Source organism: Schistocerca serialis, chromosome 4 (assembly GCF_023864345.2).
Source record: "Schistocerca serialis cubense isolate TAMUIC-IGC-003099 chromosome 4, iqSchSeri2.2, whole genome shotgun sequence".
NCBI lineage: Eukaryota > Metazoa > Arthropoda > Insecta > Orthoptera > Acrididae > Schistocerca > Schistocerca serialis.
In genome coordinates this window covers 537,541,363-537,555,637 of record NC_064641.1, presented here as the reverse complement: position 1 = coordinate 537,555,637, position 14,275 = coordinate 537,541,363, and the positions used below count along the sequence as shown (strand labels likewise).

At 43.7% G+C, this 14,275-nt stretch overlaps 1 protein-coding gene across 1 annotated transcript in view; it reads right to left on the bottom strand.

Moving 5' to 3' along the window:
- LOC126474082 (elevenin-Vc1-like) overlaps positions 1-14,275 on the bottom strand; it is a 322,826-nt gene that overhangs the window by 70,142 nt on the left and 238,409 nt on the right. Inside the window, exon 3 of the mRNA XM_050101491.1 lies at positions 12,531-12,617. Within this exon, the coding sequence (XP_049957448.1) occupies positions 12,531-12,617 (87 nt within the window). The remainder of the gene's footprint in view (positions 1-12,530; positions 12,618-14,275) is intronic.

Below are 14,275 nucleotides of genomic sequence, written 5' to 3'. Positions count from 1 at the left end.
CTTGGTAGACATTCTAACGCGTTAACGTGGAACCAATTCACGCTGAAGACAGAAAATTAGTTCCAATTTTGGCCGCCAGGTGCAAATGTAGCGCTACGAGTGCAGGAAAGGCGTGTAGAAATTTTTCCATATGTAATATATTAGGAATGGAAGGTGGTTAGAAAAGGTCAAACAAATGAGAAAGGCATAATGTTGATTTTATTATAACTGCCACTTCGGCAGTTTGCTCAATATGAGCACCGGAGACATCGACGAGATGCTGTACATCGCCAGAATTTCACCTGGTGGCCAAAATTGGAACTATTCTTTCCAGCGTAAACCGGTTCCGCATTAACTCATGAGAGTACCTACCTAGCTTTGCTGCTGTACAATAATACAGCCCACACTGGTACTCTATGAGAAGCTGTATTTTAATTATAACCACCATATAGATCCTTCGATAGACATATGATTCACATTTCAGTGCAAACGCATAAAGCAGGTTGTAGTCAAATGTTCAATTTGTGTGTGGATTCCTAAGGGACCATACTGCTTAAGTCATCGGTCCCTAGACTTACACACTACTTAAACCAACTTGTGCTAAGAACAACACACACATACACACACACATGCCCAAGGGAGGACTCGAACCTCCGGCGGGAGGGGCCGAGGTTGTAGTCACGACATAATATTCTGTATATAAGAAAAGACTATGCGGAGGATTTTTCACTCAGAAATCGCATGAGAACATTGTTTGTCTGTGAGAAGGTCGCGTTGTACCTTGTGTAATAAGAACACACGTCTAACAGCCGTGTCGGAATTCAACAGCGGCTGGATCATGGCGTAAGGACGCTTAAGGGTTATCGCGATTGTTGTGCGAACTTTGAATCTATGGGTTTAGGAGCGTCATGCTCAAACGGCTTATCGCGATTGTGGTGCGAACTTTGAATCTGTGGGTTCAGGAGCGTCATATTCAAAGTCTTTCAGCATGCCAACGGCCCCATATCACTGGCTCCAACTAAAGTTTTTGGCATTGTTGGCTCGGAGATCCCGAGGGGCAGGTACGGCAGCCTAATTGGAAAGGTTTTGCCTATCCTTCGCACACACTCACACCTTTCCTTCGCGAAGTGTGTGATTTCTGTGTTGAGGGTAGCTGCTGACACGTGTAGATGATTGCAGTGTGTGTGTGTGAGCACTGCAGTGTCTTGTATGCCTTGTATGATGATGAGAGAAGGGAGATGATGAAACCATGTGCCTGCACATAGCGTACTCCTCTCGAACAGCACCAACGGGGTCGCCGAACGCGACGTCCACACCTCTCGGACGGATCACCAGCTTCAGTAAGTGTCGCATTCCCTCACTCCACAGACGCCACCGACAGATTTGGAATTTAATGCAGGACATTAATGCAAAGTCTGGTGACTAGAAACCTCTCACCATCACCCCTCATTCCCTTTACTGGAAAGGCGAAGGGAAAAATATCAACACCGCGTGATGTACCCAGGCGGTTACCTACATTAAGTATCAAAAATATCCGAACACCTGCAGAAATATACGTTTTTCGTATTAGGTGCATTCTGCTGCCACCCACTGCCAGTTACTACATATCAGTGACATCAGTAGTCATTAGACATCGCGAGAGAGCAGAATGGGGCGCTCCGTGGAACTTTTTTCGAACGTGGTCAGGTGATTGGGTGTCACTTGTGTTGTAAGTCTGTACGCGAGATTTCCACACTCCTAAACATCCATAGGTCCACTGTTTCAGATATGATAGAGAAGTGGAAACGTCAAGGGACACGTATAGCACAAAAGCTTACATGCCGAACTCGTCTGTTGACTGACAGAGACCGCCGACAGTTGAAGACGGTAGTAATGTGTAATAGACAGACATCTATCCAGACCATCACACAGGAATTCCAAACTGCATCAGGATCCACTACAAGTACTATGACAGTTAGACGGGAGGTGAGAAAACTTGGATTTCATGGTCGAGCGGCTGCTCGTAAGACACACATTACGCCTGTAAATGCCAGACGACGGCTCGTTTGGTGTAAGGAGAGTAAACAATGGACGAATGAACAGTGGAAAAACGTTGTGTGGAGTGACGAATCACGGTACATAATGTGGCGAGTCGATGGCAGGGTGTGGGTATGGCGAATGCCCGGTGAACGTCATCCGCCAGCGTGTGTAGTGCCAACAGTAAAATTCGAAGGCGGTGGTGTTATGGTGTGGTCGTTTTTTCATGGAGGAGGCTTGCACCCTTTGGTGTTTTGCGAGGCACTATCATAGCACAGGCCTACATTGATGTTTTAAGCACCATCTTGCTTCCCAATTTCGAAGAGCAATTCGGAGATGGCAACTGCATCTTTCAACACGATCGAGCACCTGTTAATAATGTACGGCGGAGTGGTTACAGGACAATAACATCCCTGTAATGGACTGGTCTGCATAGAGTCCTGACCTGAATCCTATAGGATGTTTTGGAACGCTGACTTCGTACCAGGCCTCACCGACCGACATCGATACCTCTCCTCAGTGCAGCACTCCGTGAAGAATGTGCTGTTATTCCCCAAGAAACCTTCCAGCACCTGATTCAACCGTATGCCGGCGGGAGTGGAAGCTGTCATTCAAGGCTAAGGGTGAGCCAACAACATAATGAATTCCAGTATTACCGATGGAGGGTGCCACAAACTTGTAAGTCATTTTCAGTCAGGTATCCGGATACGTTTGATCACATAATGTAGGTGGGAATGTCAGCCGGCTGGGGAGCGTGCCGATATAGTTCGCGAATTTCGATAATCGCTGTTCTGGGTTGCACAGTGGTTAACGCAACTGCCTAGTAAGCACGAGATCCGGGGTTCGATTCTTGAGGTGGCACACTTTTTCACTTTTCATCTCTGATTCTGTGTGAAGTTCCGTTGCAGCTAATATTAATTCCTTTCATTTCCTTTCTCCCCCTTCAGCTTCAATTTACATAATATATGTCAAAGCTCCGAATTCCGCGTGTTATCTGGTTTTTCGGGTATGTCTGAAAGAACAGACACCACGCATTCGTATGTAACTACGTAGTTTTAATAGTATGCGATTTTTCCATCCCCTGCAAAGCAGAAACTGCTTGTCCTAGAGAAAAATTAATAAGACCTATTTTGTAGGAAATTTAATGTGCTTTAATTTTGTACTGGGAAACATTTTCTTCAGAACTCCCATCTCCTCCCACTTCCCGCCCCTCACGGTGAGGCTCACACCTCACCGGTGAAGATTTTGAATATGTTGGTCATGACACGCTCTCCCTCTTACGACTGTACTGCATAATTTTTCGCTTATTCGACATTTTTTGGTCTTCGTTGTGTGAGCTATGTTTAAAGAGTGGGGGAGCACGCTCAGTGCCGTAGTACCGGACTTCGGAACCGTAATAATGCAAGTACATCGTGGTGGCAAAAAGAAAATTATATGTTATATGAAGATGCTGTAGCTTTCAAAAGGATCAAAATAACAAAGGTCCAAACAATATGAATGGAAACAATGTAAGTGAATCAACAGTTAATATCTGTATGAACATCAGAAACGAAAGTAACTTGAAAAGAACTATTTATCGCCTGTACAAATCGTCCTGATGACGTCAGTAACATGTCGGGCGTGGACAATGCGAAACGGAAAAAGTATTGGTGAGCGCTCGTAATCCATTAAGAAGTGGCGTCAACTAAAAAGATTTGCATCAGGCGAGCTGTCTACCCGACGACAGGCTCTAGTCACACGCACATTTCATTTAACCAACCTACCCATCTAAAATTTACTCAGCTTGTTCAAGTTGTGCACATCTCGCTCGACTGTTCTGTATACACTATATTATCAAAAGTATCCGGACACCTATTAGTGAACATTAACATGTGCTGTGTCTACCCTTCAGCTCCACTGGGGACAATTTCAATGAGGTATCTGTATGTCTGCAGAGAAATGACCACCCATTCTTCTTCAAGAGCTGAAACCAGAGATGGTAGTGATGTTGGATGCAGGTATTTATAGCGGAGCTGAAATTCTAAATTCCTAAAGTGTTCCCCTGGATCAGGGCTCTGGGCAGACCTTTTCATTTCAGGTATGTTATTGTCCACAAACCATGGCCTCATAGATGATGTTTTATGGTAGGGTACATTGCCATACAGTACAATCATCGTCTCTGAATTATTGCTCTACTGTACGCAACACACAATGCTGTAAAGTGCGTCCATATCCTTTCACATTTAGCGTTTCCTTAAGCGTAATAAGGCGACCACATCCTAACCAAGAAATACGCCCCCGTGCAGTAACACCACTTCCTCTGCACTTCACCGTTGGCGCTACACACGACAGCAGGTCACTTTCTCCAGGCATCCGCCATCCGATTGTCACAGGGATTTGTTACTTCAGATCACTCGTTAACAGACGTCCATTGTCCAGTGACGTCGCTCACCACTAACTACAGAAATTTTTAGCTTATGAGGAGCTTCTCGGCTTCTGTAGCCCATTCTAGTTCCAGCTGGACTGGTGGTATCACTTTGGAACAAACTTATGATGGTTCACCCTATTTTTTACCACCTCCCTTATCACTACTCGACGGTCTCTGATGCCGCTCTGTGAGGTCTGCCTGGTCTTGGTCTTAACTTGGCCGTGGTTGTTCACCCACGTTTTCACTGCACAGTCATATCACAGACAGTTGTCTTGGACAAAATTAGGATTCACAAGTCGTTGATGGATTTGTTAATCACGTGACATGCAGTGAGTGATCCATGTTACAAGTCCAGTGACAACACTATACTGTCGAGTCCACCTTTCGTGATAGCTCTTGGCCAATTCCGCATTAATAGAAATGTCCGGATACTTTTGGCTACATTACTTTATTATTAGCACTGAGACCTGGTTAACTGGATGCCCAGCATGAGCACCCTCATGTCCGTGGTGGTATCCTCAGACACTTATTACAAAATATAAGCAGCGATGGGGTTGTGCATCTTCTTCCTGAAGCTACAGCTCGCTTGCGGAGAGCTGTAAGCGAACAAACAAATGAACTTTGTAGGTTAGTAGCTAGTTTCTTCCTGTACTGTTCGTTAGTGAGATACAACGGTCGATAATCAGGGACCTTTTTAATTTCATGTAAACACCCCACACACGAGAAACCTCCACCATCAGCCTGAAAAAGATAAATCTTCTCACGTTGCGTTCTACGTGCACCAATAACAGCCTGCCATCAGTGCCTTCCAGACTGCACTGTGACATCTGTTCATGTGTACAAAGGTGATGTAATCCCTGCTCTCCTTTTTTTTCTGTGAGCAGAGGTCCCTCCTGTAACAATAACGAAGAAGTTCTTCTCAATTGAATGCCCTGATAACTAGTTGTTGTACAGCACTGAATTGGTGAGTGTTTCACTGCACCACTGGCACGTCTATTAGCTGTTATAATCCCTAAAGGCCGACATCAACACCTGCTGTTGTGGTGCGCGTGTAACAAGGAGAGAGGTGGAGCGATGTGCAAAAGCCGTTGTTGAAGGAAGGCAACGGTGTGCTAGCGCACATGCTTCCTCCCGCACTACAAGTGCTGCGACGTCACGCGCGAACCAAAGCACGAGTTCGGATGTTCGCGCTTGTTAGAGTCAGTTGCGTAAAGCTTTTTTGTCCAGTGTTGATGTTACTGATTCTGTTGTCAATTTGGCAGTCTCTGCTATCTATGGATGCACAAATAAGACAGGAAGACGAAAAGTGAATCAGTGAAATAATATAGCTCCAGTTATCCTGCCGACCCTCATAGAAGAGTTTTAGTTTCTTCTAATGCTGCTCACTTACTGATACTTGCCAGGAACCATTTATCGCATAAATGAATCTAGTCTGAAGACGTGGAGGACGCAAATAATGTCTGCCTGTAGGAAATGAAAACAAAGAAGCGATTTAAAAGTGACGGCCTAAGCACAGGACAGACATTTGTTTGTGACAGGTTATCGAAAGATCAATACTGCAACTAAGCTGTTCTCTCATTCAAATACGAATGCTTTTTATTACAGGTCGGTTGTATAAATTCAATGACTGATTTGAATTTAAACAGTACATACTACAAAAGAGAGAACAATGGTTTCGGATTCAAATTATTGACCAGGAAAAGATATCTAATAAATCACTGAATTTATGAAGAAAATGTGTGGTTGTATGACTCCAGTTTTAAATTTCCTTCTCAAATGACTGTTTTAACTTCCCCGCACTAGTTAAAAGATGTATCTTGACATCTGCAGAATGCTATGCACCAAATTACCTGCTGACTATACGTTTCAAATGGCTCTGAGCACTATGGGACTCAACTGCTGAGGTCATTAGTCTCCTAGAACTTAGAACTAGTTAAACCTAACTAACCTAAGGACATCACAAACATCCATGCCCGAGGCAGGATTCGAATCTGGGACCGTAGCCGTCTTGCGGTTCCAGACTGCAGCGCCTTTAACCGCACGGCCACTTCGGCCGGCTGCTGACTATAAAACAACCAGAATGTCGTACTCGAAAATTTCTTCTCTTACATTGGAAGTATGAGCCCAAGCTATAATCATCATGATGCATTGCAATTTGTATATAGACAGCGTTGGTAACTTATGGAAACTCGTTCACTGACCGTGTTTAACATGAAAGGAACGAAGAAGACTGCGAAGACTGAGTGCTTCCGGAGATAAGATTGATAACGTACAGCTGGAATGTGTGGAGGTTTGTTTCATTGCATGATCTTCAGGAAGTTTATGAAGGACTGTGCAGTTGTGGGTAGGTATAATGAAGAACTGGAATTTCATGAAATAAGCCTGTAAAAGTTGGAAGATGAAATACGCAGTGAAAGACGCCGTTACTTAGTCGCCTTCTAAGAAATAAATATCCCTGCACATGTGAAGAAGCAGATAAAACTCCTCCGTATGATGACTCATGTAACACACCGCCTTCATACAATGGCTATAGGATCACTAACGATGTGTGTAGACGTAACAGTGTCTTGTAAATTTTCGATGGTCCAAAAATTACGTAATGAAAGACAGATATTGAAAAGTAGAAAAAGAACATCACAGATGTTGGTCCAGGAAAAACGAGATTAATTTGTGCTAGGAGTTGCGTCACATTGCGACACCTCAACAAGGTAACATTTGAATAGCAAACTGACAGAAGAAGCAATACTTACGGAAATATGTTAAACAAGTTTCCACATCAAAGTTCTTCATTTTATTCCAGCGCTATAAATAAACTTTTTTAAAAGAAATAGTTTATTAGAAACATTAACCTCTTGGTTGTTTAAAGAGAGAATAAGTTAGGAAATTCTGCTGATAATACTAAAGGTGAAAAATTAAAATAGGAACGTCAAGTGCCATTTCTTTCTAACTACTGGCTGTTTCACATAATGATATATGTAGTAAACATCCTATATTTGTGTAGTCTTATAAGTAAATTTGGGAACTCTATTACAATAATAGTTTCAATTAAAATCCTATCCCAGCCGTTATTCTGGGTAATGGGACAGAGAGAGAGAGAGAGAGAGAGAGAGAGAGAGAGAGAGAGAGAGAGAGGAGAGGGGAGCGAGTTAATGAAACAGAAAAGAATGTTGTACCAGATAAAAAAACCTAAAATTTACGTGCTATAACGGAGAAGGCAGGATCTGCAATATGCGCTAACATACTAAAAACGACAGAATTTGTTGTATTAAGCAATGCGAAACTCAGAATATTTTTATAATTTATCTTTAATTGTCTTTTCATTCTTGTGACATTCTCTCTGTGTACATAAAGCGATAAATGGTTCTTAAAAGAGTTTCCGCTCGTTCTTCATATGGAGGACGGCGAGTGATTGTCTCACATGTGACGTCATGCGCAGACAGAGCGTACATTCATCCGCCTGAGTGGCACAGCCTTGTTTCTCTCCGCCATGTTGTGGGGTCAGCGTAGCATGTGGCGCTCCAGCCAATATCATCATTCGGCCGCCGCGTCTGTAGCGTGCGGTTCAGGGACCACGTAGAACACTTATCATTGATTTTAATGTTGTATTACACATGGTGAAGGTGGTGTGGTGTGGTGTGGTGTGGGGAACAGACCAAGAGCACACGCCAGCGTTTTCTGCCCAGAAATCGTCACACCCCGCCGTCTTGCTTGTACACCACTATACAAGTAGGCTGCCTCTCAGGGCAGATGATTTCGGCGGCACTGTTTGTTGCTGACCCGAGTCTTCGTGGTATACCATTGATACAGTGGCACTCGAGAATTTTGTTTACTCGTGCTACTTCTGAGGTGGACAGCTCCCTACGTGGGGCGGCTAAAGATCAGCCGCGGTCACATGAGCTGATGCCTTGCCTGTACTGTGTCGAGCTGTACGCCTATGGCCAGTGCGAGGTCACAAGTCATCCGGCATCCCTGTCACGTGGCACACAGAATTACCGCATTCGATGTGGAAACAGAAGAGTTTCCTTTCTTCCCCACTCAGCAGCTCTGTCTGATACAAAGATTCAAATGGCTCTGAGCACTATGTGACTTAACATCTGATGTCATCAATCCCCTAGAACTTAGAACTACTTAAACATAGCTAACCTAAGGACATTACACACATCCATGCCCTAGGCAGGATTCGAACCTGCGACCGTAGCGGGAGTGCGGTTCCAGACTGAAGCGCCTAGAACCGCTCGGCCACACCGGCCGGCGACATGATCCAAAGGCTCAAGAGTAAGAATCTTCTAAGAACTTTTAATTCTTTGTAGACTTGTCTTTTGAGCTCTAAACGGACAGTGAACTAGGAATTGCTAGCTGCACGCAACCGATAAGTCATCAAAAATGATCATACTAAAGACAGTTTATTCAGCAAACATGATTAAGTAATCACTTTAACATAACATTAAGATGATGATTGCTATGAACAAAGCTATATTTGAAATAATGTCATTGAAAGATTGCTTAAAATTAACAACACGAATTAATGGTCACAGTGCATATTGGAAACTACCGCGTGTTCATTCAAAGCTGAGTCAGTTTTGATTTAATTTTTTGTCTGCTACTATGCTTTAAATGTACTACGTTAAAGTAGGTGCTATTGTTTGTCTGATTTTCTCTGCTGTTTTCATTTTATGTGCGGTATGATTAGCAGATAGCACACTGTTGAACCATTGAAGGAAGAATCTACTAGCTTCGAAAGAGTTAATGCTTCATTTAATTTCAAATATTACAATAAAGTAAAGTCGTGTGGCATGAATGACTAGGAGACCCAGAAGGGAACGTCAGCCGCCTATTTGGAAAGGTTTTCCTTATACATCGCGCCCGCAGGCAACTTTCCTGCTCCTTGTGTGAGAATTGTGTATGTAAACGTCTATGTTAAGTGTAGGTGACTGTAATGGGTGCGTGTGTAGTGTAGTGTCATGTTCTTGTGGAGATGAGGAGAGAAGGCATAGGATGAGCCCTGTGCCGGCAAATAGACTACTCCTCTTGAAGAGCACCAAGAGAGCCGCCGAGCATAACGTCCCATCCGATGGACGATCACCATCAACAGTGTTGTGGGTCCTCACTTCATGAGACACTGCGGAGAGCTTTCGAATTTAATCCGGGACATTGGCGCCAAGTCTAGTGATCGGGGACTCAACGCCAAAACACCTCCTGTCCCACCTGCCATAAAGGAAAAATGAAAAGTGTCAACAGCGTGCGGCGTAACCGGATGGTACCCATCCAAAATGCCCACTGGCCACATCAGAAGGTAGTTCATTTCAGTGAGCTGTCGGGAACTGGTGTGCCCATCTCGGCGAGGCACTGGACAATCCACTTTTGTTACAAATTCTTTTCGCAGTTGCGATGCATCAATATCCGATAGTACAGACAATGCTCTTGTACTGCTGGCACATGCTGACTCACGCGTTTCGAGGGTTAATAGAAGTATATCCAGTTCGTGGTTGTGTTTTGTCGCACTGATGCAACAATTCCACTTAGTCGTATATATCAGCTGTATTTACAAGTTTGGGAAATTTAGCTAAAATTTACAAGAAACACTAATTGCATTTGGTACGTGAATATAAATACACTGAAGCGCCAAAGAAACTGGTATAGGCATACATATTCGAATAGAGAGATATGTAAACAGGCAGAATATGGCGCTGCGGTCGGCAACGCCTATATAAGACAACAAGTGTTTGGTGCAGTTCTTCGATCGGTTACTGCTGCTACTTGACAGGTTATCAAGATTTAAGTGAGTTTGAAAGTGGTATTATAGTCGGCGCACGAGCGTTGAGACACAGTATCTACGAGGTAACGATGAAGTGGGGATTTTCCCGCCAGACTATTTCACGAGTGTACCGTGAATATCAGGAATCCGGTAAAAGTCAAATCTCCGACATCGCTGCGGCCGGAAAAAAATCCTGCAGGAACGGGACCAACGACGACTGAAGAGAATCGTTCAACGTGACAGAAGCGCAACCCTACTGCAAATTGCTGCAGATTTCAATGCTGGGCCATCAGCAACTGTCAGGATGTGAACCATTCAACGAAACATCATCGATATGGGCTTTCGAAGCCGAAGGCCCGCTCTTGCACCCTTGATGACTGCTCAACACAAAGCTTTACTCCTCGCCTGGGTGCGTCAACATCGACATTGGACTGTTGATGACTGGAAACATGTTGCCTGGTTGGAGGATGGACGTGTACGGGTATGGAGACAATCTCATGGATCTATGGACGCTGCATGTCAGCAGGAGGCTGTTCAAGCTGGTTGGGGCTCTGCAATGGTGTGCGGCGTGTGCAGTTGGAGTGATATGGGAATCCTCATACGTCTAGATACGATTCTGACAGATGACACGTACGTAAGCACCCTGTCTGATCATCTACATCCATTCATGTCCATTGTGCATTCCGACGGACTCGGAAAATTCCAGCAGGACAACGCCACACCCCACACATCCAGATTTGCTACAGAGTGGCTCCAGGAACACTCTTATGAGTTTAAACACTTCCCCTGGCTACCAAACACCCCAGACATGAACATTATTGAGCTTATGTGGGATATCTTGCAACATGCTGTTCAGAAGAGATCTCCACGCCTTCCTACTCTTACGGATTTGTGGACAGCCCTGTAGGATTCATAGTGCCAATTCCCTCCAGCAGTACTTTAGACATCAGTCGAGTCCATGCCACGTCGTGTTGCGGCACTTCTGCGTGGTCGCGGGGGCCCTATACGAATTTAGGCAGGTGTACCAGTTTCTTTGGCTCTTCATTGTATATTGCGAGAAGAATGAAATTTTATTTTCATTCATAATCACTTATTTTGATTGATCCAAAGAAATATCATTATTTGGCATCAATATTGAATCTATCCAGTGCTCGTGCACTATTTATGTACATCGTTGCGCAGGCTAGTGTCACTTCCTTTTATGATCACGTCGATTAAATGCTTGGGCGTAACATTGCACAGTGATATGAAGTGGGACAAGCATGTAATGGCCGTTGTGGGGAAGGCGGATAGTCGTCTTCGGTTCACTGGTAGAATTTTGGGAAGATGTGGTTCATCTGTAAAGGAGACGCTTATAAAACATTAATACGACCTATTCTTGAGTACTGCTCGAGCGTTTGGGATCCCTATCAGGTTGGATTGAGAGGGGACATAGAAGCAATTCAGAGGCGGGCTGCTAGATTTGTTACTGGTAGGTTTGATCATCACGCGAGTGTAACGGATATGCTTCAGGAACTGGGGTGGGAGTCTCTAGAACAAAGGAGGCGTTCTTTTCGTGAATCGTTACTGAGGACATTTAGAGAACCAGCATTTGAAGCTGACTGCAGTACAATTGTACTGCCGCCAACTTACATTTCGCGGAAAGGCCACAAAGATAAAATAAGAGAGATTGGGGCTCGTACAGAGGCGTATAGGAAGTCATTTTTCCGTCGTTCTGTTTGGGAGTGGAACAGGGAGAGAAGATGCTAGTTGTGGTACGAAGTACCCTCCACCACGCACCGTATGGTGGATTGCGGAGTATGTATGTAGATGTAGATGTAGATGATCTGAGCCAGACGGGTTGGTCGAGCGGTTCTAGGCGCTACAGTCTGGAACCGCGCGACCGCTGCGGTCGCAGGTTCGAATCCTGCCTCGGGCATAGATGTGTGTGATGTCCTTAGGTTAGTTAGGTTTAAGTAGTTCTAAGTTCTAAGTTCTAGGGGACTGATGACCTCAGAAGTTCCATAGTGCTCAGAGCCATTTGAACCATTTTTTTAATCATCTGAACCTGACGACTACTCCATAAAAATTGTCGATCTGTATGTTGACTTAATCGATGTCCCACTGCTAATGTTACTTTAAATACATTCATAAGTTTGCAAAGTGTAACTTACGAAGTGTCTATTTATTTTTATTTTCCTGTTGCATCGAGTGCACATGCCTACAATTATATCACAATCACCTTAATTTCTTTTTTTATATATACTTGCACACAACTATCACATGTAAATTCGTTTGTATGAAAGTACTGGCTTCACATCAGCGTTTAGCTGTTGTGCAGAAAAACCAGAGTGGTTGCAGCGAAGAAATTAGGGCGGCCCAAGGAGTACTCACTGGATCGTGGGAGATGCTACGCCGGTGCTGTCCACATCCCTCTTCTTCGTCATTATCCCTCGGCAGATGGGTGCGAACGGGTACATCCTGAGGAACAAGAGATTAACAGTTACAAAAGTCAACATGTACTCCACATGTATCTTCTCATACTACTACAACTAACCTTCCGAGCAACAAACATCAAGGACAGTGAATACTATCTATGAAAAGTAGTAATATCTAGTTGTTAAAGTAGCCATTCGAGCAACCTAGTATCAGGAGACTGAAAGCCTCTTGTGTCAATTACGATCTCCATCTTGGAGGCCTCTGTGTTTCTCTGTGGCCAAGAAATACGTATGTCATCACGTTTCTTATTGAGTCAGTAGATACCTGTTTGTTTCTGTGTTGCTACCCAAACGCAAAATATGTCTATTTAAATGCTGTTCTGCCCTCGATTATTCAAGAATAGCTGCCCACCCTGTACATCAATGAATTTTATGCACTGTTCCTTTACATTCGCAGATATCATAAAGTGACATGTCGCGTTCAAAATAACAACATGATAACATACTTGATAAATGAAGCCTTTATGTAAGCAATTCTTTTAATATTCTAATGCCACTGAGGTAGGGGAGGACATTATACTCACAAGCCCTCGAAATTGATAACAGTTTTGCTGTAAACAACACTTAATGTGATTGGTTGCTGGATTTATCTTCGGAAATTAAATTCTTGAGTTACATACTGGACAAGTATTCACTTGGATCAACAAATTTTGCAGTTGATCATTTCATTATATTGAGATGAAAACTGTAATGATAAAGTAAAAGCAAGACTTAACTGTGCAATGTTTTCTTTATTATTGAAAAGTATAGCGAAATACGATCTTAAAAACAATGGGTCTTCTGTTTTGGGAAACTTAAAATAAATTACACAGTTTTTTCTATTCATATGAGAACAACGAATTCTTATGATCTAGAACTGTTGTGGTTCTTGGGATGTGTGAAAAACTGCTTCCTTTTGCGAATAGAGACAAGAAAGAAATTTATAATTGATGAAATTTAAAATAAAAGTTGCTTCTTTTATCTTTAGTGAAAATCCACCATAAATGTATCCAATGTTTCGTTGAGTCTGCGATAGTTAGAGAAGACGAGGGAGCTACAAATATGTTGATCCAGTTAATGCTCTCCAACATGGCAAAAACTTGATTCCGAAGAGTCTCCCGAGTACGTTACTGGAGCAGTTTCCAGTCCCGAACCATCATTGTTCCGATATACTTGACTGGGTTTGTCAGGAGGCTTTGCAGGTCGTTCCTGCGCCGATATTTCCAGATGTCTGTTTAGTCAAGTTTTATGAATGCATGCTGCTCTTATCGCGCGCAAAGTGAAAGACAGACATCTCTTCTGCATAACGAAATCAAACGATGAAAATGGAAATGCCGTGTGGCTAGGGCCTCCCATCGGGCAGACCGTTTGCCTGGTGCAAGTCTTTCGATTTTACGCCACTTCGGCGACTTGCGTGTCGATGGGAATGATATGATGATGATAAGGACAACACCCAATCCCTGAGTGGAGAAAATCTCCGACCCAGCTGGGAATGGAACCCGGGCCATTAGGTATGAGATTCCGTCGTGCTGATCATTCAGATACCAATGGCGGACAATCAAAGTATTGGCAGCATCGACAAATGTGTTGCTTCACCTTGATATGTCGCGCAGTTGTGCTTTTATCGTCACTGCCAATGCACCGATCAGTAGGTAACCCCTG